At 47.6% G+C, this 24,650-nt stretch overlaps 1 protein-coding gene and 1 long non-coding RNA gene across 3 annotated transcripts; both read left to right on the plus strand.

The window, feature by feature from the left end:
• The first annotated feature begins 1,238 nt into the window (after window positions 1–1,238).
• LOC144097014 (putative proton-coupled zinc antiporter SLC30A3) lies at window positions 1,239–24,461 on the plus strand. The gene is made up of 11 exons (XM_077629809.1): window positions 1,239–1,487; window positions 2,153–2,273; window positions 3,304–3,450; window positions 4,156–4,309; window positions 8,049–8,251; window positions 15,525–15,803; window positions 16,332–16,372; window positions 17,391–17,573; window positions 18,976–19,224; window positions 21,346–21,586; window positions 23,000–24,461. Exons 1-11 carry the CDS (start codon window positions 1,284–1,286, stop codon window positions 23,143–23,145), a joined length of 1,968 nt encoding a protein of 655 aa, XP_077485935.1. The 5' UTR covers window positions 1,239–1,283; the 3' UTR covers window positions 23,146–24,461.
• LOC144098637 (uncharacterized) lies at window positions 9,332–12,330 on the plus strand. 2 transcript variants are annotated; one of them, XR_013307216.1, is made up of 4 exons: window positions 9,332–9,725; window positions 10,229–10,317; window positions 10,865–10,922; window positions 11,802–11,952. It is a non-coding gene; the product is annotated as an uncharacterized LOC144098637 (long non-coding RNA). The 2 variants fall into 2 exon arrangements; XR_013307215.1 differs by having other exon boundaries at window positions 10,229–10,922; window positions 11,802–12,330.
• Window positions 24,462–24,650: the final 189 nt, after the last annotated feature.

Raw genomic sequence — 24,650 nt, forward strand, 5'->3', positions numbered from 1 at the left:
AGCGCACGCTTTCACAAGGCCCTGGCTAGCACTGGCCTGCAATAAAACTTGTAAACTCGTTCGTCAGTTTCGCGCCGTCGGCGTCCGCAGCGCCACCTACCTCGATTGGCAAGAGACAAAGTAGAAGGAAATCCAGTCTCCACTTTTAGGGGCGAGGGAGGCTACGGGGGTCTCTGGGCGTCCGCCTCGGCTACGAGAGGTGGTTGGTTCGAAACCCATCGCCGGACATGGTTGAGGCTTTCTTAGGCTCCGCAAACCCCGCTGCGCCCTTTCGGGGGCAAACTCCTTTTTTCGAGCACCTCAGCCTGCAAAGGTGGTTCGTGCATGTAACCGTGTTCACACGGGGATTCAAGTTCGTACGGTCTAAGCAGCATGCCTAAACAGATGTACTGGTTAATGGTCACTGCTAGCAAGTGACCTTTCGAGATAAGTTCACTTCAGAGTATCAGTGCAGTTCCGGCCAAGTCCGGTTTTCCCTCCGGCTGTCTGGCTTTGCGAGACAAAAAAAAAAGCATGTCTGCGAAAAATTATTTGCTGTCACACCATAACCAACGCTCAAACATTCGCGTTACTCACTCGTAACCGTCCTGGAATTTTTCTCCTCCCTTTCTCTCCTTCTCTTCATCGAAATGCCGTCGCGCCGCATGGCTTTCAGCACCATTTCAAACTTGGACGGCGCCAGAACATTTGGCGCGAAGAAGCAGGAGGGGCGCAAAATGTTGAGTAGGCATGACGCCTGAGAGGCATCATCCTTCATAAAAATAAAACAAAATGCAGCGCTGAGATAGATTTTTATATACCAGCAGCGAGGGGGCTAAATGAAGGCTGCAGTGTCAAGCGCTGGACATTTTTCTGTGCACCACCCCTGGCCTATATACCGTGTTCTATTAGGCACATGGACACTTGCAGTGATTCAGAAAAGGAAGGAAGGCCTCAGACGTTGCTGGCACATACCCACTAGGGGGAGTAACCAAGACACAGGCGGTTAATTGCTGGATACAGGAAAGCTTTTGCGGGAAAAGAAGTGGTAATAGTATGTAGTCTGATAGATTGGAAGACGGAAGGACAGGGGTCCTGTTAACTTGGAGTTCGAGGACGGGACAATGGCTTAATGTGCATAATAGTATACAATGCCTGTAGTGTTTCAATGTCATACTGACTGAGAGCGGGAAAAAGGAATTAGAATGGGAGTCGCTGCGTTTCTTGAAGAAAATTTTGCACAGCAGAGCGCACACTCCTGTCGCTTCGTCTAAGCAAAGAAGCGCCAATGGAACGAAAATGGAATGAAAAGAAGCTTGGCTGGCCGCGCGCTCTCGATATGCGCGTTCAGGGAGGAAAAGAAAGAAGTGACGACGAATGACAAGAAGGATCGCAAGCGCCGCGACTGCCAGATGTGCAGCCAGGGACTGGAACACGAAACTCCGGGCGCACGCCCTGGTCCTGCACCCTGCACCGGCAGCCAGTCCGCGATGGACATCTTGAGAGCGGTAAGATCCGTGCGGCACCCGCGAGTACTGTACGCAACGACTCCGGTGGTGTATTTTGCGGAGCTAAGAGCAGTTTCACCTCAACGCCGGCTGTTGTAACTGGGAGAAATTTAAATCTGACCCCTCACCCCGGTCCAGGCGGCCGTGTTCTGGTTTCCCCATGCGCCCCACCCCTCCCCCACATCTTCTAGAGAGCCCACCTTGCATGACCTTGCACCAGACATTTAGAGGAGCCTCGAAGCCCCAATCGTGCCTTGTTTTCCTCCAATCAGATGTGCTGAAGCTTACTCAATAGGTGATAACGCCAATGCGTGCGCCGAAGCCAGCTTGCGGCTGTTCTGGCCGTTTTGGTTAATTGTAACGCTGCCCTACAACATAACACAAAAGTGATTTGCTCCAGCATATATGTTAAAAAAGCATATACATGCAAGGGTGCCTTCTAAGGAAGCGCTCAATGAGGAAACAATATGTTGTTCGCATTTCCCTGAAATTTATGTAGCAACGCGTGGTAAACTTACCATGTTAACTATACCACGGAGTTGGTGGCGGCGTCCTTTGGGTTACAACGCACACTTCGTGACCTATAGTGCATGTCATTTGGGAACGTTGCTCAGTGTCGGAGCTAGAGCATGCGGGCACGCGCTTTAGAAACGATGTCGCTGCAGGTCTCCTCCATCCACTGCCACAAGAATCAGAGCGACGAGATGGACGTGGACGTGAGCGCCCGCCGACGGCTCATCTGTGCCAGCGTTCTCTGCCTCACCTTTATGCTCATCGAGCTCATCGGTGCGTACGCACACGAGAGAAAGGCCAGTAATCACGCGCACGCAAAACTGCACAGCGAAGTCGCGCACAACGTCGAATGAGTAAAGGGCACGCATTCATATGCATGTCTGTATGTCTGAACGTGCCTTTTCCTTCAGTGTGAGCGCCCGCTGCATACATGCGAAACGTGTCCGTTAGCCTGCGGGCATGAGGACAATTTTCAGAGCTTTTATCAGAGCGGGTACGTGCAAATATTCATGTATGACCGCTGTCCGAGGGAATGGCACGTGGCTCGGAAGGCTCGGAAATGGAAAAAATTCCGCGACGAGTTGAGCGTGCATACCGGGTGCTAAGCACAATACGTGGAAGGCAAGGGGGTGCCATGAGCAAGGGTACAATCGCTCGTGTTATGGCTTTTGTAATTGACTAAGCATGAAATGTAATGTCACACGGTGGGCCGTACAGGAAACGGCGCCAAAAGTTGCGGACCATGCCATCTCTGTATTCCAGCCTTGTTTGTCACTTTCATGTAATTGTTGGTCTTAGTTTACTTTGTTTTTGTTATCGTCCTATTTGCATATTACCAGCAGGCAAGGGAATGGAAAGAGGTGCTCGTTATTACATATGTACATGATGGAAGCCAACAGTCACTGAAACCAAGAAGCATAGGGGACCTCTTTTTAATATTGTAGTTTTTAATGGGAGATTTAAAAAAAAGCAGAAGAAACCCACATGCCGCCGGTGGGATCCGAACCCACGACCTCCCCATATGCTCCTTGGTTTCGGTGACTGTTGGCTTCCGTCACCTGTTTGCATATTACCGTTCACTTTGTGACAGCTCGTGTTATCGAACTTCTCACCCCTACCGTTACCAGCCACTAATCATGCTTTTGCTCATCAACGATATACCTTATTTCACGTCTCTTACATGCCTTCCTGATTCGGATAGGAACGATCATTTTAGTCGGTCACGTGTTCTGCTTCTATAGGGCATGTTCTCGCGATCGTGTTGGTCTGCACGCAGCTATCAGTTGCGCCCTTTCTCACGCAGGCGGCATTTTGGCGAACAGTTTGGCGATAGCGACGGATGCGGCGCACCTCTTAACAGACTTCGCCAGCTTCATGATAAGCCTCTTCTCCCTGTGGATGGGTGCCAGGCCTGCCACGAAACGCCTCAGTTTTGGCTGGTACCGAGCAGGTGCGTGACGACGGGTGACACCTGTGGTGCATTATTCTACTCTCAGCGCTTTTCTGTTGCACTAAGACCCTTGTTTTACACCTAGAAGGGTGTACCCTTTACTCCCTGACAACACCATTCACATTCGCAACATGCCAGTGCACTTTAAAACTGCAGCAATACGCATATGCGTACTGATGCAGGCTTTAAAAGCATTTACTCCGATTATCACCTGTAAGATGCACCAGACTAACTGCATTATATAGAGCTTGTGCTCGGAAATGTTCCAGCGGGGAGAAGTGAAAACGGTGGAATGTCTGAAGTGAGGGCATCTGTGATGCTATAAAGCAGCTTTCTGGTGGCTGAATATTTGTTTCTAATTCGTCCATGTTTGATCGTGAGAGTCATCCTAACTACCCAGCATGTTACAATCTACAGAGGAAAGCAAAATTGGGACATGATTGAAGCTATTTGTACGGTTTCTCGATGTTAGGGTTTGTCGCTTCGAGTAAGATAGTTTTGTTAAAATCTCACCTGAAATGCCGACCGAGCTGCCTTATCCTCTTTAGTATGTGCATTCGCTTCAGGATGTTTCTGTAGGCTCTGCAGCAACTGAACCTTGTGTTTGCGGTGTTGTTGCGCACTTGTATATGTATATGATAGAAGGTGCGTCGAGTCTAAGGGAGTCGTGGCACATGCCAACCGCGTCTCCCATTGGGCTTTCAGAAGTGATCGGCGCGCTGACATCCGTGATCATGATCTGGGCCGTCACCGGCGTGCTGGTCTACATGGCGATCCAGCGGGTTATCAGCAAGGAGTACAACATAGACGCCACCATCATGCTCATCTCAGCCTCCGTCGGAGTTGTGGTCAACATAATGTGAGCGCTGCTCGTCGAATGCTCGATCTGGGAGTGCATACATTGCCGGGCAAAAAGAAAATGCATACCGTGGTTCGCAGTTCGCATGCAGTTCAGTACCGCTATTCGCTATACCTGCGCTTCCGCGAGGCGCCGACCGCGCATGCGCAGATGGCTCCGCTTCGTAGAGCCAGATGCGGCCACTGCCACAGTGCAGGCGCAGTGGTAAATTTTCATTCCGCCCCCCCCCCCCCCCCCTCCTCTTGAATACATGTTTGCGCGTGCGTACTAACTTTGTCCAAGCACTGCCTGACTAAGTGGCCGAATGGCTTATAACGGAATGGCGGGCCCAGCTGTTCAAAAAATGCTCGCACTTTCGACTGTTGTCATTTCTTTTTCTCTGTTCTCTACCCAATGAAAGCGCGCTACTTCGCAACGAGCGCTGGCTCACGTGTGTCTCGGAAAGTTGAAAAACAACCTGCTGTCGTTCTTCCCTCGAATTTTAATTGTATTGGACTTGACCTGCTTGTTTCCAATCAGGGTCATATCCCGAACCATGTCGTTGCCCTGGTAACTAAATTACTCTCGAAGCAATTTCATGAAACATGAAAATCGAAACTGTAATTCGAACAGCGCGCGAAGCGGCCCAGTGTGTCTCAGAAAGCATGCACGTGTGGCTACAAAGGCAGTGCCGTCGGCCTGATTAGTTCGTATTCTTCTGGAGTTTCCCAGTGCAGAATCAATGTAAAAGCGTCTCCTATGCTAGCGTGTCTACAAAGCGCAGACGTAAGATTTTGACGAAATATGCACCACGCTGCGGTACCACGTTGCGTGAATTATCCGGAATATTCAGACGTTGCTGTCAAGAGCTTGGCTGTAAAAATATCTTTTAGAAGCTGTGTTACACGGATTTTTGCACACTAATGATATAGAAGAGCTCACAGGTGTCACTGCGTGAGTTGTTTCGTGCCATGGCAGAGAGAGGTTTGGAAAACGGAAGTTTCCATGCTGTAATGAAACGCTTTCAGAATTTTAGCAAGACGAGATATATACTTCACAGATTATCTCAACGTGGATTGGGTTACCCGAAGGATAATTAAACTTCAGTAGGCAATGGCATCGACCGATTCCTATGACGTCGCGGTTGCAATGCCGCAGAGGCTATGCAAGAAAAGGAAAGGAGACGGTCCTTTGGCCCCATGTCCTGGCAACACCCTCCTGGGGAGTGGGTTGTTCGTTGTTCGGGCTAGGGTTGAGGAGGGGTGAAGGGGGTAAGTTTGAGTGGTTTGAGAGACGGTGCGGGGTCGCTAGGGCTGAGTAGCCTCCCGCCACCTCCTGGTTTGGGGACAAGGGACCGTCTCCTTCCCTTTCCTGCCTAGCCTATGCTCTCGCTCTATCCTCTGTGCCCCTGTGAAATGGGATTAACCCCTAAGTCACGACAATCGGTCGAGGCCGTTGGCTGGAGGACCAGCGTCCTCTGAATTGACAGGTAAGCATAAACAACCAACGAGGGCTAGCATGTACGGTATTGAGACAAAATAGAAACATTCAGCAGCGATAAATTGAGGCGACTCGTCAAAGCAACTCATGACCTGTTCCACAGATAATGACCTTGGTTCCCGACTTCCGCAGATGGATGCGCTGCCGGCCACTGAGCGACGTCAGCACCTTTGTCTACAGTTACGTGGGGTACAGTCGAAGTAGTTTTTACGAGGCACGACCTGTCGTGTTCTGATAATTCGCTGCACTTTAAAAAAAAAAAGCCTATGTGTTCGAGGTTAACCTGGTCCACTAAGACCTCCTCAGAGCCTAATGTATACTTCAGAAGTGAAAAATTCGTACCTTCTATAGTCGGATACAACTCAAGAACATAGCGGCATTTCTCCCTAAAAGGGGGAAGGGGGCAGTTGACCCGTTTGCATCAGCTAGCGTGACACCGCTGGGGCTGGCAGGTGAAATGAGATTTACCATGAACTAACCGAATTACCCGCGACGTCATGCCAATCCGTCGTCGCTATTGGATAGAGAGCCTCCATTGGGAGAGAGTATGCCGCTTGGTTCTTGAGTTGTACCCGATTATAGTACAATGCCAGCGTGTTCTCATACGGCACACATTGTATACATTTTTTAGAAGGGCCTATATAAATGAGCGCTATTTGTTGAGAGACATCGCTGAGCACAGGGTACATTTCAAGCGCGAACAGTTTTGTGCAACATAGTCATACCCTCGCTGCCAAAGGAGTCAGTCAGAGACAGGCGGATGGCAAGAATCGAACAGAAACTGACAATAATAATTATATCATCATGGCTTTGAATTCATTACAAGCCTTCCTATAGCTTCCATGCCTTATGAACAAACTGAGTACGTGTACATATAGGTGCGGTTGTTCCGAGGGGAGAGTGCCCGCAAAAATGCTACCTCATTTTCAGTTCCTACTGGTACGCACGATTAAAAAGCTATGCTCATATTTAATAAAATTCATGAGCACAGAAAAAAACGCAAAAGGACGCAGCTTTATAAGCTCAAGCGGCAGGAACTGGAAAACTTTGCTAGCTTGCTTGTTTTCTACGCAAGCAACCCGAAGGTCGCTGCGTATCTCTGACCTGTAAAGCTAAATGCGAAAAATTGCCATTTTTTGCCATTCACCCGTTGAACAACGTACTTCGTCATCGACATCACTGATTTTCAGTTCTCTCCAAAGCGCGTGTCGACCGTGTCCCGTTCCGCTTTCAATCCGGCTGCCTTCGAAGATTAGACTGGTATTGTTCGCGGCCTGTCGTTTATATTCATTTACATGCTGGATAAACAGACTGCTTGGCTCCCACGGGTTTGATGCCATCGACAAACAAGCGCGCTTATCGTGAAATCTGAAAACAGTTAAGCGCAACAAAGGAGTAAGCTGGGCTAGTTGGTACATAGTGGTGGTTCGACAGCGCAACAGCACACACAGACCAAGTAGGAGACGAGACACACAAACCAGCGCTGAACTTACAACTGATTTTTTATTGGGAAGAAGCACGTCATATATACAGTCACGAAAAAACAGCGCACATGCGCAATGTCAAGAAGACACCTAGTGATAGTACATGGTAAAAACCGCTTTAAAAGCACGTGTGCATCCGCTGGACTGCTACCCACTATGTAACATATTGATTTCTAGAGGCGATAATGAAACGCGTGAGTACGCCATCTGTTTCATTATCGCCTTTAGAAATCAATATGCTACATAGTGGGTAGCGGTCCAGCGGATGCACGCGTGCTTTTAAAGCGGTTTTTACCATGTACTATCACTAGATGTCTTCTTGACATTGCGCATGTGCGCTGTTTTTTCGTGACTGTATATATGACGTGCTTCTTCCCAATAAAAAATCAGTTGTAAGTTCAGCGCTGGTTTGTGTGTCTCGTCTCCTACTTGGTCTGTGTGTGCTGTTGCGCTGTCGAACCACCACTATGCATCACCAACTAGCCCAATCTGCAGTTCTTCTAGTTGGTACATTCTTTGCATGGAAACAGCGCAGCAGACGGGACCAAGAAAGGAAGGCACAAACACGGGCGCTGCGTTTGTGTCTTCCTTTCTTGGTCCCGTCTGCTGCGCTGTTTCCATGCAAAGTTAAGCGTAATTCTACCACCTGACTTCAGAAGCGGCCCATTATTAACGCCCTCATACTGAATCAATTAGACGCCCCCTCTAGGAGCTGAAAGTCGCCATTAAGACAGCTCCGAGCTGCATGAGAACGCATGCGCTTCTGTTGCTCGCAGCATGGGCCTGGCGCTGCAGATCCACCCGACGGGCGCGATGGGCCACAGCCACGGTTCGGAGGAGTCTGCGCGCCGCTTTGACCTGCCTTCGACCGAGCCCTTCGTGCCACAAGGGGCCACCGCCAGCGAGATGGACTCGTCGCGACAGTTCAGCCACCTGAACGTCTTCCGAAGCGCCAGCTCCCGCTCCGCGCTGGGCTCCGGTGCGTGGTTGTTGTTGGCGCGTCATGTGGTGACACCGGCGCGACACTCCGAGGCTCGCTCAGACTGAAGCTAAAATCCAGCGACATAACTACGCAGTTCATGACTATAGGAAGAGAACACCTCTTGACCGACCATTTCGTGTGCGCCAACCAATCGCTGACGCAGGAGACGTTCGTGATCGACTGAGACCAGTCCTCTGGCCATTCACAATATAACAGGCACGGATTCTACTTGCACAAACAGCTCGGTGAATTCGGCCGCTGACGAATGTCGCTCAAGTGCAGCTTCAACAGTGCTGTAATGCTTAGTGCTACAGACACTGAACCCTCCCGTGACATGGTTTACGCAAAAAGCGTACAGGCGCTAAAAGACGAAGACAAGCACACTCAAGACAGGACAGGTGCCATTGAGTCTTGAGTGTGCTTGTCTTCGTCTTTTAGCGCCTGTACGCTTTTTGCGTAAACCATGTCAAGCTACAACCAACTAGCTCAAATGAAAGTCTTCCTCCCGTGACGTTCTCGCAGCAGCACGATGTCCAGAGACCTATGACGTCGTGAGATCTTGATTGCTGCTGCAAGAGACGTGGGGGGGGGGGGGGGGGGGGGGGGGCACGTTTTTCCCTGCTCATATGTCAGGGCCAGTCATTTCCCTACACGCCCCCTTGTTATTCTGAATGTCACTTCCTTAATTCGTAATGATCTCTTTTTTTTTGACGCACGATGGAGAATTTTTGCCTTCTTCGTGATGAGTGTAGGAGTCATAAACGCTGTTAGCCCCATACGCGACACATCCACGACACAAGTAAGAAATTAAAAATGACTATACCACTTCTCTTGTATACCTCCTCTAGAAATTTAGACACCCCCTGACTTCAATCCCTGGGGAAACATCTGGTTAGAAAAGTCACGAAGCCGACTATTTCGGCGAGCGAAGAGGAATTAAGCCGGCGGACGAAAAGTGTGGAGCTTTGCCATGCTAATTGTGGGTGTGTATTGCGGAATGGCTTGTGCCCTACAGGCTATCCCGGTCATTTGTTCGCATCGGGAGAGAGATGGGACTGGAGATTCCTTTAGGTTCACTGTAAAAACAAACCGTCATTTTGACGGCCACTTTTTTATCTATTTTGACGAGCCGCCGGCGTCAAACGGGAAAGACGGAGACTTCGCCGTGAACGAGCGGGCGAGGAGAAAGAGACGGAGAGCGCAACACAAAACGAGAAACTCTATTGGCTGGCGCGTAGGGGTACGTCATGTGAGACGTCGCTCAACGCGCGCTTCCGGCCCCCGCTGTCAAGGAAGGAGTCCGGTTGTCGTGGTTCCCTCTCGCTTTTCTTTGTGCGCGCTGCTTCTGCCCGGGTGTGCGTTCTGTATTTTGCGCCATTTTGCCTTTTTGTGTGCGGCGCGTTGGAAGGCCGCGAAGACGCAATCAAGGAACGTATGGGCTGCAGCCGAAAATCAACTGCAGCGGGTAGAGGTAAGTGTTCTGCTTATATAATTCGTTCGTGCAGTACGCGTTCTGTGCGGCACATAGCTACGAGGAGCACGCTAGTTCTCACGCGTAATGTATACACGCACCGATGGCCGTGGGCCCGAGATTGCCGTTCAGAGACGTGCTTCTACGTAAAGCGTGAATCGCGGCCTCATGGTTCAGCCACGTGCAGCGATTTTCAGGGGCTGCGTGCGCCCACGTCTAAAAAAAAACTTCCTGTGAGGAACACTGAAGCGTACGAAGAGCATTGGCGCACGTTAATTGAAGAAAGTCGAAGAAAGTCGTTTATAGTATCTCTATCATGCGGGCACATACAATCGCGATCGAGCCTGACTTTCGGTTACGATTACTGCTACGCGGGCCAAGGATCGAAATCGAGTTGGTCGAGCTCTAGCGCGCCATGCGCCTCTGTTTAAATGCAGAGCACCTTATGAATGGGCTTAATGGGCAGTAAAAATAATCGTAAAAACCTTTTTTTACATTTTCAGTTGTAATTCAGGCCAAGACATGTGCTATGACTACCATGCTGGCCATCTGCAGCTCCCTTGAATTCATGGTGTCGGCACTACTGTCGTAGGTTCGTAAAAGTATTCGTCAATAAAAAGCAGACTACTTTTCGTGCACTGATCAGCTTTTTTCTGTTTTATTTCTTACGCTCTCTCTTTTTTGTTGTTCCTCGCTTCCTGGCACACCGAGCCCCATACGTCGGTGTCCGGTGGCGATGGGGCAGCTCAGTGTTTAGTTCGTGTACTGATAGTGTGCAGTTTCATTCTTGTATAGCATTAAGATATGGGCCTAATTATTTCAGCAATAGTTATTTCCAAATAAATTCTATTCATTTTTATAGCTTATTGCCTATAAGCCTCAAACAAGGGCCAAAAATTTCTTTCGACTGGCGTATCCATTAGCTGGGAATTATTGAATCAAGTAAATTTGTAGTCTTGTAATTTTATACCGCATTTTCATCCATTTCTGCTGAAATGATACTGTACCCGAGGTGTAGAAAGTGCCTTGATGACAGCAGGATCGTTGGAAGTATGGTTATGATTTATTATTGAGATGCATGTATCTGATCACTGATGTTTTCTCTGGAGTCTAATAACATGTGGCTTGTGAATTCCCAGCATGCAGCTGAAGGGGGGCTGGAAGGACTGCCAACAACTCCGCACCTTGCTGTGATTGGTATGTATTTGTCATTTATAGAACTTTGGCTCAAAACATGGCTTGTACAGTGTATTTTATTATTCTACGATGTAACCTGATTTTGTGTAACTTCACTCTACTTAGTAGGACATATTCAAAACTTAGGAATGAGGCTAGCCCTGGATGAAAGGCTTAATTGCTGCTTCATCTTATGTATGTACAGTTTGTTTAATAATTAAACATGATAACAATGTGCAAGTTTGGCCAGTAGTTTTCCATTCTTATTAGAGTGTACAAAAATTTGGAACTCAGTAGCAGTACTGTTGATAAGTGGGGAGGGTGGGGCAATCTCCGCACTATAAGGTGATATGCCAGAGTTCATCGAGACTAATGTGCGGCCTTTTGACTTGCCAAAAGCATGACGTTCTGCTAGAAAGCATGAACGAAGCTGAGCTTGGCTTTTCTCATCAATGTCATGGCAGGCTAGGTACAAAATGGAGGGCCTTTGAAAAGTTGCCTCGGTGCTTGCCCAAGTTTCGTTACCTCATCACTATTCCCCATTATTTAAAAAAAAAAACGAAGTATTCTGTCGACAAAGTTAATTCTTTTTTGTCGTGCAATATTTGTAAAGGTTTTTCCATAAACAAGTTCTATGTAGTATGTTTACATGAAGCAAGCATCTTCAACAGATATAATTAGTGGCGTGTAAAGCACTGATAAGGGAGGGCATGTTGCATGTGTCTGTCTACTGCCAGGGTACCATAAGGCCCAGCAACAAGACCCAGTATGGCTTTTTACGAGTACATTTGAATTCGGCTTCTCTCAGTGTACACATCGAAGGCCATAGAGTTACTCGAATTATTAGATCACCCCTTTAGTGGGTAGCGTTTGCGTGTGACTAATTTTTTTTCCTTGCAGGATCAAGCATGGGGGACATAAAGAAGATCATCGTTGCAGTGGATTCTACAAGAAGTCTTGAGAAGGCCATGGGCCTCCTCCTTGGTGCCTTCTTTGTGTTCAACGTTGCGTACCCTCCCGACTGCCCCTCACCATGGAGCTTTTGCAGAGGTAAATGAGTGAATTTGGATGATGCGTTTGATAAGCAATCGGAATCCGAGGCAATAGTGTGAGCAGCAGGCTTCTTTTTCCTGAGGAAAGGCACTCGCCCTCCTTAGCCAGTGCCTGCAAATGATCAGTTCTGCCCTGTTCCCCTGAAATTCGGATGTCGTCACATACATTCCTCTCGTGCATTTCTTCGTTCTCTGGCACAGCACCGTGTTGCTTTTTTGGCACACCTGTATGGTGATTTGCCAGTCACAGGCGTCTTTAGAAAGTAGAATGGTAAGATTATTGACATAGTGCTGCTTGCCAGCAGTACATGCTAACAAGCCTTGCACATTGGCTAGCTCTGGCAATTGCGAGATGAAGGCCGGACTTTTAATTTTAAATTGCATCCAGTTCTGGTATTCTGACACTTGCAGAATTGCGGATTTGCTCATTGTCATGTGATGAATGCACCAGGCTGGCAGTTTGCATTGCCTAAACTTGGTCACGTGTCCTGTGAGTGCATCTAGATAACACTTTTCAGTGTTTTGCTTATTTTTTTGGTTGGCTACTGCAAGAAAGGGGCTAGAACGAAGAACCAGATAGGACGGGCGACTGTCAATTATTGCTAAATGTAATGTGTGCAGCACTTTTATAAGTACCGACGTCAGGAAAAATAGGAGCGAGGATTAAGTGTAAATGCAGTTATTTTAAGTCGCTCTACTATGTATCGTGTCCCCTGGCTAATGTCCTAGTGCAACATTACAGTGTGTCTGACTATGGGTTGCGTCCACACATGTGGCAAGTTGCCGGATGCCTCTCTGCACTTTTACAGGCCTCAGGTTCCCTTGTTACCATTGATGCAGTGCTCGCTGTAGCCTGTGTACAATCAGCCCCGAGAAAGTAGAGCTCTCTACCTCACCTTCTGGGCACTCAACAAACCTTTTGCAATGATGAATGTCAGATTTCATTTTGCATTGAAACGGGAGACGTGACACATAGGTAGGACAGCTTCACAGGTACTGTCACAACCATTACATGGCACTTTCCCCTTTCACCTGGTGATCTTTTAGGGGCTGGCAGGGTTATTAGCCCCTTTCAAAAAAAATTATGCTGCGATCCCATATTTGTCCAGAATTGCTCAGTACTTGAAATGGACAGGTGAAAGAGCCATCGTGAAGTCTGCTATGTTGGCACCTGAGAAGTTGGCTGCCCTTTGTGTCAACAGTTGCAGTGTAAAAGAAAAAAATTAAGACATTCATCATCGTGACAGGTTTGTTGATTGCTCAGAAGATTTTAGGTGTGAAATTCCGCTTATTTGTGGCCAAGGGCACAGAAATTAGAATGAGCATTGTGCAAATGGTAAGATGATGAGGCATGATAATGAGGTTTTTAAATGTATGCATTGTTGCCACATGTGCAATTGCAGCCTATACCTGGACATCAGGGTGTTACATCAATACTGACCTATGTTTGCGGCTGATAGCTGAAAACACTGAAATGCAGCAAAATGCTCTTGCATAGTTATGGTTTCTAGACTCTGTGTATGGTTCCTGTACATGATGAGCACCTATTGTTACTAGAAATACTATACGGTGTGTATGTGCAATTGTGGGCTGTTTTTACGAGTTATAATAATGGTTACATTTAGGTACATCATCTATTGTTAGTGCATGTATATGTAGCTATTTAAGCGCACTACTAGTGTGCTCACATTTGTTGCTACCTGATTTTAATCTCGTCTTTCAATTTCGTAATACTGTGTGTTGCAGAAGGTAGTGCAGTTCACACATTCATGGCATTTCACGCGTGTAGGCAGAGTATGTGATTGGCACAGTTTATGGAGCATGGATTTATTCTATCCTCGTTTTGTTTCCAGGTACCTTGGGAGAGCAACCCAACGAAAGGGCGCGGCAAAGGCAGGGCCTGCGGAATCGCACCAAAGTTGCTGAGCCTGCTGAATGCACTTTAATTTATGAATAAATGTGCAAGTAGAAATGTAAATTTGTTTTTGTTGCATGGTTTATGAGGTACTGCCCACTGCAAGTGACTTTCATGTGGTCAGGTTCACCACACTATATATTGACACAGAATTATGTTGAGACTTGTCGTGTTGGGCCATCATACTGACAACACAGTTGCATTTCATGTTGACAAGCCAAATTTTGGAATGGTTAAAAGCATAGTCATTTCGAAATTACAGCCTGCTACTACCTTGATGGCCAAATGCTGTACTGACAGTTATAGATAATTTCAAATTTGCAAAAAGTCTTGAAGTCATAAAAACAGTTTTAAAATTGACAGCTTGCCATTGCAGACAATCAGTGGTATAATTACAGTTTGGCTATATTTTCAAATCGATAAAAATGACATCGAAGTCAGGAAAAAACTGTCATTTAGAAATGACATCTTGCTGTAACTGCTACGGTCAAATGCTATTAAATTGACAGTTTGACTGTATTTCACTTTGACAAGAAAAACATCAAAATGATGGAAAAACTGTCATTTAGAAATGATGTTCTGCTGTCACTTTGATGGTCAAATGTCATCAAATTGACGGCTCAGTTGTATTTCAGATTGACAAGAAAGACGTCAAAATGATGGAAAAACTGTCATTTAGAAATGATGTTCTGCCGTCATTTTGATGGTCAAATGTAATCAAATTGACGGTTCAGTTGTATTTCAGATTGACAAGAAAAACATCAAAATGATGAAAAAGCACCGTCATTTTAAAATGACGGGGTGCCATCATTTTAACGGTCAAATGCTTGGAAATAGAGCTGCCAAGGTATTTCCCGTCATTTTGACGGATTTTTTTTTACAGTGTTGCAGACTTCATTCTTTCCCTCCAGAAAGAAACTGAGAGAGGTGGAGAGGAAGAAAGAACACGCTACAGATATCTAGATGTGCAGAAATTCCGAGACTTCCCGTGTTCTTCCTTGGCCCTCCACTACGGGCACCTCTTCCTTCCGTTCTTCTCTCACTCCCTCCTTTATCCCTTCCCTTACGGCGTGGTTCAAGTGTCCAACAATATATGAGACAGATACTGCGCCATTTCCTTTCCCCCAAAACCAATTATTATTATTATTATTATTATTATTATTATTATTATTATTATTATTATTATTATTATTATTATTTTCTTCCAGGGAAAAATAATGTTAGTGATAGTATCCTACAATGGCAGCTGCCGTGAAAACGTAGCAGAGACATTCACGTACAAGAAGTGAAATCTGAGCTTGCATAACAAATTTCCGCACTGCTGCTGACCAACCGCCTGAGTCGTCGTGTTCCGTCTGTTGAGGACTATCAAGTCGCTGTTTGGGGCTCTTTCCTCAGCCTCCTCATTTCTTCAAAACGGAAATAAAGAAAGAAAGAATACTACTCCAGGACACCTAAAGCGATTGTTCTGATCCATTCCTTCTTCCCTTCCTCTCTCATCTGTTGTTCTCCCAGTCCCACATCAGAAAATTTAAGGGTTGACCCAACGAATGGCTTCTCATTTACAATCCCGCTACTAATTATTATGCGTCATTGGCGGATTCCGTACACTAAGCCTTTACCAATCCGACGTCGTGCTCACGGCCCTTCGTGCAGGCAGCGTGAATGCCATGAGTCCCCCGTACTTGAGCATCGGCGAGAACGTACCGGCGGGCGGAGGCGGCGCGTATAGCGCCAGCGCGCCGTCCATCACCTCGCCACCGTACTACGCGCACGGCGCAGATGCCGCGTCGGAGACGCCCGCGCAGCACACCAGCCCCACGACTCCAGACGGCGCTGCGGTCGACACTGTGTCGCCGCAGGAAGGCACGGCCGAACAGTCGCCTGCGGAAGGGACATCCGGCGCCCAGCAGGTAGTACATAGGCGACTTCTCTGTGACCACACTGATTGAGCCTGCGGTTGGGGTGGGGGGTGCGGGGGGACCTCAACATTTCTTGCGAGTGAAGTTTGAAGATGTAGACAATGCCTGCTAGCGTTGCATTCGAACGCAGGAAAACGATGGACCATATTTCAATACAACGCAAGACCCAGGGAGCTCCCGACAAATCGACGAGGGAGTCACAACGACCTAGAAAGTTTTTGCGTTAAAGACAGCCAACTGCGGTGTGCTAGTGCTAGTGGCGCGAAGAAATAAGCAGATGAGGCTGCACTATAGACACCCGCTGCTGTAGCACATTCTCTTTAAAAGGCAGACTATGCTGGCCAAGGCCTGGAGTAGATTTCTTTCACTTAAAATACGAAATACTTACGATTGGCAGCGGAAACAAATTTCCTCTTCAAAACATGCGGAGTTCTAGCGCTTAGGAACATTTTAGCCGAGGTTTCAACCTCCTCTATCTGCTAACCTCAAGACCTCCGGTGCCGCGTTAAGACAGCCTCCTCCCATTGCTAACTGCTTTAAGCAACCATGATCTGCTGTGAGAATATACCTCCATTGCCAAGAGTAACAGATTGAAATTTACTCCGGAGCTTGGGCAGCATACCGTGCAGCCCATTAAGAGAGTTCCCTAGGGGGCAGCTTACTCCCTTTTTATTTCCATATATGACATGTTTTGAGCGTAGGAACGTCACGAAAAAAAAAAAACTGTGCCCGCCAAGGTGCCAGCTATCGCCACTCCGCCGCAAAGCGGAATCCCACAGCGTCCTTCTCCGCTCCGGTCCACCTTGCCTCAAAACGCCCACGTGCGCAACTAAAGCTCCTGCAACTGATAACTGTTTGACAGCTACTTCGCTCACTGGAGTATCATGCACGCTCCTCAAACATCCTTATAACTCCCAGTCTCAGAAGCAGACTATAGTAACGTACCCCCATTCGTTGAAAAAAAAAAAAAGAAATCGCACCCATTCCCCTTATAACTGTTACGATAGCTCTAAATGAGCCGTCCATGCGCTCTTAATGCCATCCGGGTTTCATTTCCCGTATCCCCTCAAAGTTGTGACAACTGGTCGATCGAACTTTGCGCGCAGCGCCAATTGCTGTTATTACTCAAACAGCACATGGCTATCACGGCCATTCAACGTGTATACATGCCAATGGGCGTGATAGCCATGTTCTGGTTGCATGTGCTATACATGCCCCTTGGTAACATTTATGAGACATTCCGCAAAGGATATCTTAAGGGAATAAATACGCAAATGGTGCGCCAGCGCACGTGATCCTTCAACGACTTACGAAACTATAGCCTCTCTCCGTATAGGCTGCTTCGTCATGAACTAATCACGCGCGTAGCCTGTACATAGTTATTATTGTGTAAACAGTTTTTTGCGTATATTACCTCCCCCTCCCCCATCCTCTCTTCCTGTCCCCTCACCTCTTTCATTGCATTTCTTCATTCTGCCTGCTATCCTTCTTTACTTCCGCTGCCCCAGCTCAGGTGCTTCAGTATCTACGGCAGATGCCGGGGCTAGCAAAAATATTTTCCTTCGTTTTTATTTTTTTAATAAACCACTTACTACTATAGGCCATATCGAGCAATCCCGAGGAGAACACCCGTTCCGAGGCAAAGGAGCGCTCAGAGGGTGGCGCCGGTCGGACCGTTCCTAGCGACGCCCAGGCTGTACCGAACTCCACCGCCACTTCTGCGACCGTGGACGGCCCCGCAGTCATCCAGCACGATCTCGGAACACCATCGGATGGTCGGAGCGTAAGTTGTCGAAAACGCAACGCAGGCAGAATGACCACGGTGACGGCATGAGGGCCAGACGTTTAAATTTTATTCCCCGAATTCGACTCTACTGCAATAGATAACTACACATAAAGCCATGCCTATTAAAGTATTGCTGGAATAGCCAAACGTGAATCCTTTGAGATGAAGTTTAGCTTCATATATACCAGATCTATATACTCTGCTGGACGGCCGGCGATATTGCTTCGAGGCTAGATCGTATACTGCCGAAGCAGTTATTTGTTAGCAGTACGATCGATACCTTTGTTTAGGCAAGAATGTATGGTGTCCTTTGCCAAAAGCTAGTTTAAACCGTTTATCGAACCGGTTTGGCGCCATTCCCGACTACAGTTCAGTACCGATTAAAGTAGCAGAAAAAATGTCCTAAGTTCGGTTCCAAGCAGAAAAAGAGCTCGATTGCGGCTTTCGGCTCAGTTATGTTGCGGTTCGTCACCAACGTGATGTGGATGACGGGAAAAGCAGCGCAAGCACGACACGCGTACAACGAAGAGGACGAACAAAGGGGCGCTAATGTGTAGTTCATAGTTTCACATCGGAGGCATTTCTACACTCTAAGCATGAATCACCCTATACGGAAAAAATCCACCAGTCCAAATAATCCTCTAGCGCACTTGCCAATAAGGACAGAGTATGTTGCGCAATACATTCTCTAAATATGCGGAACGCATACTGCTGACAGCGGCAACATATTCCCTCTTCAAGTCATGCATGCGGAGTTCTGGCAGTTTACAAGATTCTAACCAAAGTTTCAGTTACCTCTAATTGCTAAATTCAGAACCTCCGGTGCTGCGTTTAAAAGTCTCCTTCTTTAGCTAACTGCATCAAGTTGCTATGCTTTCATGTGGGAATATGCCTCCGTTGCCAGCAGTACACAGCGAAATCTACCCTGGGACTTAAGACAGCATACCCTGCCCCTAAAAGGGAGTGCGCTAAAGGAAGCATACTCCCTTTTCACTCCCTTATAGGGTGATTTATGTTTACGGTGTACAGAAAATTTCCTTCCTTCGACAATTTTCCTCCTCTTCGCTCTGTATCTCCTTTGCGCAGTAACACGCCAACATGCAGCAATAGTAACTTAGGCGCTGACGGTCAACCGTACGCATTAGACTACGAGAAGCAGGTCAGGATCGCCAGACACGTGCACATTACGACATGATTCCATTGCTGAGAGCGATTCATCGCTAGGAAGACAGACATCTGGACAGCGCAGGCGGTCGAGTATAGACGCTCTTCATTTTCGATGTGATGTGCCGTAGCCAAGAGGGCTACAGAGTGCACGTACCACTACGTGAGCTGGCCGCCAGGACAGGCTGGTCGGTCGAAGCGAATTCGTCGGGGCACGTCGATGCTGCTGCCGCAGGACGTTGGTTCCCTGGACAACGGGAACCAGCAGCAGGCGGCGGCGGCGGGCGCGGCCATTGGTCGTCTGAGCTCGCAGCCGCTGCTGAGCTCTGAGGAGGGCGCTGCCGACCCGAGTCCCGATCCGCCCATGCGCAAGGATACCCGCGGCGTCATGAACATCAACGTGCGTGCAGCCTTCATCCACGTCGTCGGGGACCTCATCCAGAGCGTCGGCGTCCTCATCGCGGCCATCGTCATCTACTTCTGCGTGAGGAGGCGGCCGCTGATATAAGGCTTTAATTAGCTCGGCGCGAGCGCGGAGGACAGCCGAAGTATTACGTATTACGCATCCGTAGGCCCATTCGTTAGCGGGTATTATTTTTCCGGGCGGTGGGAGGGGATGAGGGGGGGGGGGGGGGGCGTATGTAGAATCGGGCGCTATTCTTTTACTCAAATTCGGGTACATATAGGGTTGTTCAAGAATAAGTTTCATAATTCGGAGTTTTTCAGGTTGTTTCCAGCAAAAATAAATTACTACTAAATCGTTTTTTTTTCTTTTCTGCAGGACATATAATGCTCTAATTTTTGCTAATTATTCCTCTAAACCATGGCAGGTTTCGCTATGGTACTCTATACAAAAATACACATTTTTCCTTTATCTATTGCAATTATTTCGTCGTGCAACATTACTATCCCCGTGTGCAGCACTTTGGCGTCTGAGCCAGAGCTGTCTGCCTTTGTCCCGTGCGAATACACCAACTACAGCTTTGTTGGAGCATAGCTTCATTGTCAAGTGTACAATTATGGTGTGAATTTGCCAGTACCTGTGCCTAGGCCTGTGGCTCGTAAAACATATACTTTTACATTTTGTCCTGAGACATGCGAACCACGCCATGCATAAAAAGCGTTAAAAGAGACTAACTTGTCACATTTAACCGAAAGCATTATTCTGGAATAAGAATATATTACACATCCACTAAGGGCTGTACGGTACCTTCAGCTTTGTGCGTTGGCGAATTCCATTTCCTTGAAGGCGTATTTTCGTGCAGAAGCTGGGCCTAACTTGGTTTTTAAGAAGTCTGCTCGGGGTGCAAGAGTAGGGTCAAACCAGGTTTTACCCGTGAACGAAGCCTTGCTAGCAAGCTCCGGCACTAAATTTAGTTTGAAGCTATATCGGCGCAGCCACTTTGAACGTGCACATGAATGCCACACAGTATTGTTGTTTCTGCACCACGAGGCATCATACAACACAAGGCAATCCTAAATCTGATTTAACATTATGGTCGCAGCTGCAGTAAGAGCCAAGAGAAAAATTGTGCCGAAGAAATCTTTTTTAATCAGTTCAGAGTTAGAGACATGGCGGCTTGTGAGGAGTGTAAGCTCACGCGCCTTTCCTGATGGTAGGGGGATGACAACCTTCTTAATCTAATACTGAAACGCGTTTACAATTTATTGTTGCTGGTGCTTCTAAATCGCGGCGGAGATGGACGGTTATGTTTATTCCAACGACTTGCACCCAGTTTAGTAGTACTTCACAATGGTAGTTTTACATGCTACTCCGTCTTTAATCCCTTAGTTTGAACAGCGTGCATTATCGTCGACACTTAAAAAATGCGCATGAACAAACCAATTTTACCGGCTGCCGAACACGCAGAATACAACCGCGACTCGCATCATGCCGCGAGGCCACGGGCCTATTGTGCCTTTGAGCTCCTTTCCCTTTTAGTGGCCTGCAGAATAGCTGCCGCAATACAAGCTATTTGCATGAACTCCCTAAAAGAGGGAGTAAACAATTACACAGTCCGATGCGTTAGGGGCGCGGTAGTTCTATAAGTTCGCCTGGCCCAGTAAGTCCACGACATGCTCGACCAAAAAATGGGAGAGGAGACACACGATAGCGTACACTGGGTCAATTCCCAGATATGCAGAAGGTCATTCTCTAGTTTCCATTCATCGGTCTCAGGGAGTCCTCACACCGCCGATGCGCCACTGCCCTGAGGTGGCAGGTGCTCTCAGTGGAAGGCTTTGTGCGGCCCAAGTCGCTCTTCCCGAGCGACCAATCATTAAACTGCCATCTGCCATGCTGGGCAGCTTGCTCACTATCCGGTGGACAGGTTGTGATGACGCCACAAGGTCAAGTGAACTATAAATGGCCCAACTGCCTCGTAGGTTGCTTTCTGGGCACTATACCTGCCAGACTCATGCTAGTGATTTTCCTCTCACAACGCCGGCAGTGCTGGATTTTCTGGACAACGGGACTTTTAATGCTATCGCGTTAATACGGGCAAATTTTAGGAAGTTCTCGGCGGGAAGGCCTCTTTGGAAGGCAGGAAGGCTAGTGTGGAGAGCACTGAAGGCGTCTCACGCTAGTTCTGTCTGTACGCTATAGCCGAGTTGTGGCGTGGTGGACCCGGTGTGCACGCTCATGTTCTCGGTGATCGTGCTGGTGACGACGCTGGCCATCCTGCGCGAGGCGCTCAATGTGCTCATGGAGGGCATCCCGCACAGCATCGACTACCACCAGGTCAAGCGGCTGCTGCTTTCCGTCGACGGCGTGGCGCGTGTCCACGACCTGCACATCTGGGCGCTCAGTCTCGACAAGCTCGCCGTCTCAGCGCACGTGGTGCTCGGTGAGCGTCGTGCCCCTTCACGCCAGGCCGATGCATGCTCCCCACTGCCGCATGTGGGAAACGAGCAGATTTCTGTTATCCTACGGGTAACGCGTTACGAAACTCCGAACTGAGATCCGGCCATAAACTGCGGCATTTCTGGAGATTGAGACGCGGGCATCGAGAGAGATTAGAGGTCATAGGCATCAGAGAGGTTAGCAGATTGTGGTGCTGCCTGATAAGAACGCAATCAGTTGCTAGCCGCGCCCTCCAACTTTTTTGCATCCATGTTTTGAACAGCCTTGGCAAGTTAACTGAACTTAAAAAGAAATAATAGCACATACAAAAGAAGACAGGACGAACGAGAAGGCGCGGACAAGCGGCACCTTTCAACTGAGGATTTATTTATGAACAGGAACGCGCGCACACACACACGCACATGGTGAAAACGGTGATTTATTTCCGACGCTTCGGCCGGTGTGTGTGTGTGTGTGTGTATATATATATATATATATATATATATATATATATATATATATATATATATAAGGCCGCACGAACGAAAAACGGTGATGCGTGTGTGTGCGCGCGGGTCCGATAAATGCAAAAGAAAGAACGGTGACAAGGTCATCAGAACACCCAACCCATGCCAGCACCAGCCATTCAAGCTAAAAATTCAAGACCCCTCCTAGGTAAAGTTATCGAGGGCTCACTGACACACGCAATTCAGTTTGCACAATCTCGGAAACTTCAACGATCGCACTTGTTAGTTGGTTGCAGTGATAATATAGAACTGTACCCTCATTAAGCGGTCGGCAAGGCGGATTGCTGATGCGCTATTATTTCTTTTTGAGTATGAACCACTAACATACCACCGCAGTTGGTGCGACAACTGGCTAACCTCTATAATTTTGGCCCAATGAGAGAGCCACATTTTAACACCTGGGAACACTGTGTATGTAGTTTCACAAATAGTATGATCAGAGCTCTGGAAAACGGTGGCAGGGTGTTTTTCGGCACAGTACAAACAGATTGTTTCACACTTAGCGGGAACACGAGAGGGCGTGGCCATGCTTTTTGGAGCAAGTTGCGGCCACACTGGCAGGCAACGTGGCAGAAGACTCGAAGCACCACGTCCACGGTGCGGTATTCTGTGTGTGTTGCCTTCTAAGACCTGCCTACTTCAGCCTGCGCTGGTTGACTAGAGCACGCAGCTTCTGGGGCTTTCCCTAACTGTGAAACAATCTGTACACAGACCACCAAGTGGTTCGTGCTTGGCCATATGAAAATCCACTGTGCGACAGAATGAAGATGCCAGTTGTCCCTTTGTTGTCCCACAGGCCACATATGCTCAAGTATTTTGGCCGTTAGCATTGCGTTGCATTGTCAAGCGCCTTTTGGACCAATGTGAGGCCCTGCCCGCGTCGCATGCAGTTCCTGGTGCGGACGCCATGTCTGTGCGGCGCAATGCCTCGAGAACGATCCGCCGCAATGTCGACGTCTTCAAGCTGACTCTGCAAATGGAGGAGTTTGAAGAGGGCATCCGCCAACACTGCCGGCGTTGCAGCGAGCTCAGCTGAAGGGCGTCAAGTTGCGGCCTTCAACACCACCACATGGAGGCGTTATGAATGTTTTTTTAGTTTATACGATTTAAATTCCGCACAAATGTTTTCACGAACCAGCCAGTTATCATTTGCAAATAGTGACTCATGTTGCACAGGAATCATTCTATGCATGTCTGAGAGCGCTGAAGTTCTCAGTAGATTGTGCCAGGATAGAACATATACCTGGCTTTGAAACATTAGTTGTGGTACATACAGTGAAGGCACACAGAAACAAACGTACAGTTTATGAGCAACAAAATAAAATGTTTGTTCACATGTGATCTTTTTACTGTATTATGGGGGTTTAACGTCCCAAAGCGACTCAGGCTATGAGGGGCACCGTAGTGGAGGGCTATGGATGATTTTGACCACCTGTGGTTCCTTAACGTGCACTGACATCGCACAGTACATGGGCCTCTTATCATTTCGCCTCCATCGAAATGCGACCGCTGCGGCCGAGATCGAATCCGCGTCTTTCAAGTCAGCAGCTGAGCACCATAACCACTGAACCACCGCGACAGCAGCAGCTGTGCCATGCGATAGCGTACTGGCAGGTTTCGAAACGTGTTACTGCCCAGGCATGATAGTACACAATACATGTTCATGCAATGCTTAGAATACAATATTGTAGTGTCAAAGCTCATATTAGAAAATATGTTACAACTAGTATCAGACTGCAGTGTTTACAACACCCAGTGCATGGTGCCACCTTCCGACTCCCTTTGGAAATTGTCCCCATGGTCAGCTGCTAGTACAGGTGTGCGAAATGCTATATTTTTGAACAGCAAATTGAGCGCACTCCTATTCGATTTCTCAAACTAATAAAATATTGCAAGTTAAAAGTTATTCGAAATGAATATGCTCTCAAGGTTCGAGTAATTGGTGTGAAGTTCAAATAGGACACACCGTAGTTTTCTCTGACAACTCTCTCAATAATGGGGCTTACTCCGACACCACACAGCATGCTGCGCGATCGTTCGAATGGAGGGTTGAGCACAGTGATGCATTACTTTTGTGTGGTGCTGTTCACAATATGCACACATGGCCTCCAAGATTGGGTGATATAGCAGGGGTCAGGCAGGTTCAGTCCCTGCATTCATGCCTGAATTCGAAGGCCATTACTCATATTTAGTTAATTCCTCTCATCTACCGAGATGTGGCGGTCGTTCATTTGCTGCCATCATCATTAGCAAAATGTATTTTTGTAGAACATTACGGCCATAGTGTTAACATATTGCATGCACCCTAGTGGAGATCAGTGCTGTGTCTTTTTAAAGCTGTAGCTAAAACTATACCAGTGTACCACTGTTATACCACTGTACCACAGCGCCACCGCTACCATTTCACTTTTTAGTACAAATATTTAGAACAAATATTTGTAAAAATGTTCGACTCACATTCAGTTTGGTTTCTAGCTGCACTATTCATGTTCAATATGGTAGCAATGCTAACTATATGTATTTTATTTGGTTTTGAAAAAG

The sequence above is a fragment of the Amblyomma americanum genome, chromosome 7 (assembly GCF_052857255.1).
Source record: "Amblyomma americanum isolate KBUSLIRL-KWMA chromosome 7, ASM5285725v1, whole genome shotgun sequence".
NCBI lineage: Eukaryota > Metazoa > Arthropoda > Arachnida > Ixodida > Ixodidae > Amblyomma > Amblyomma americanum.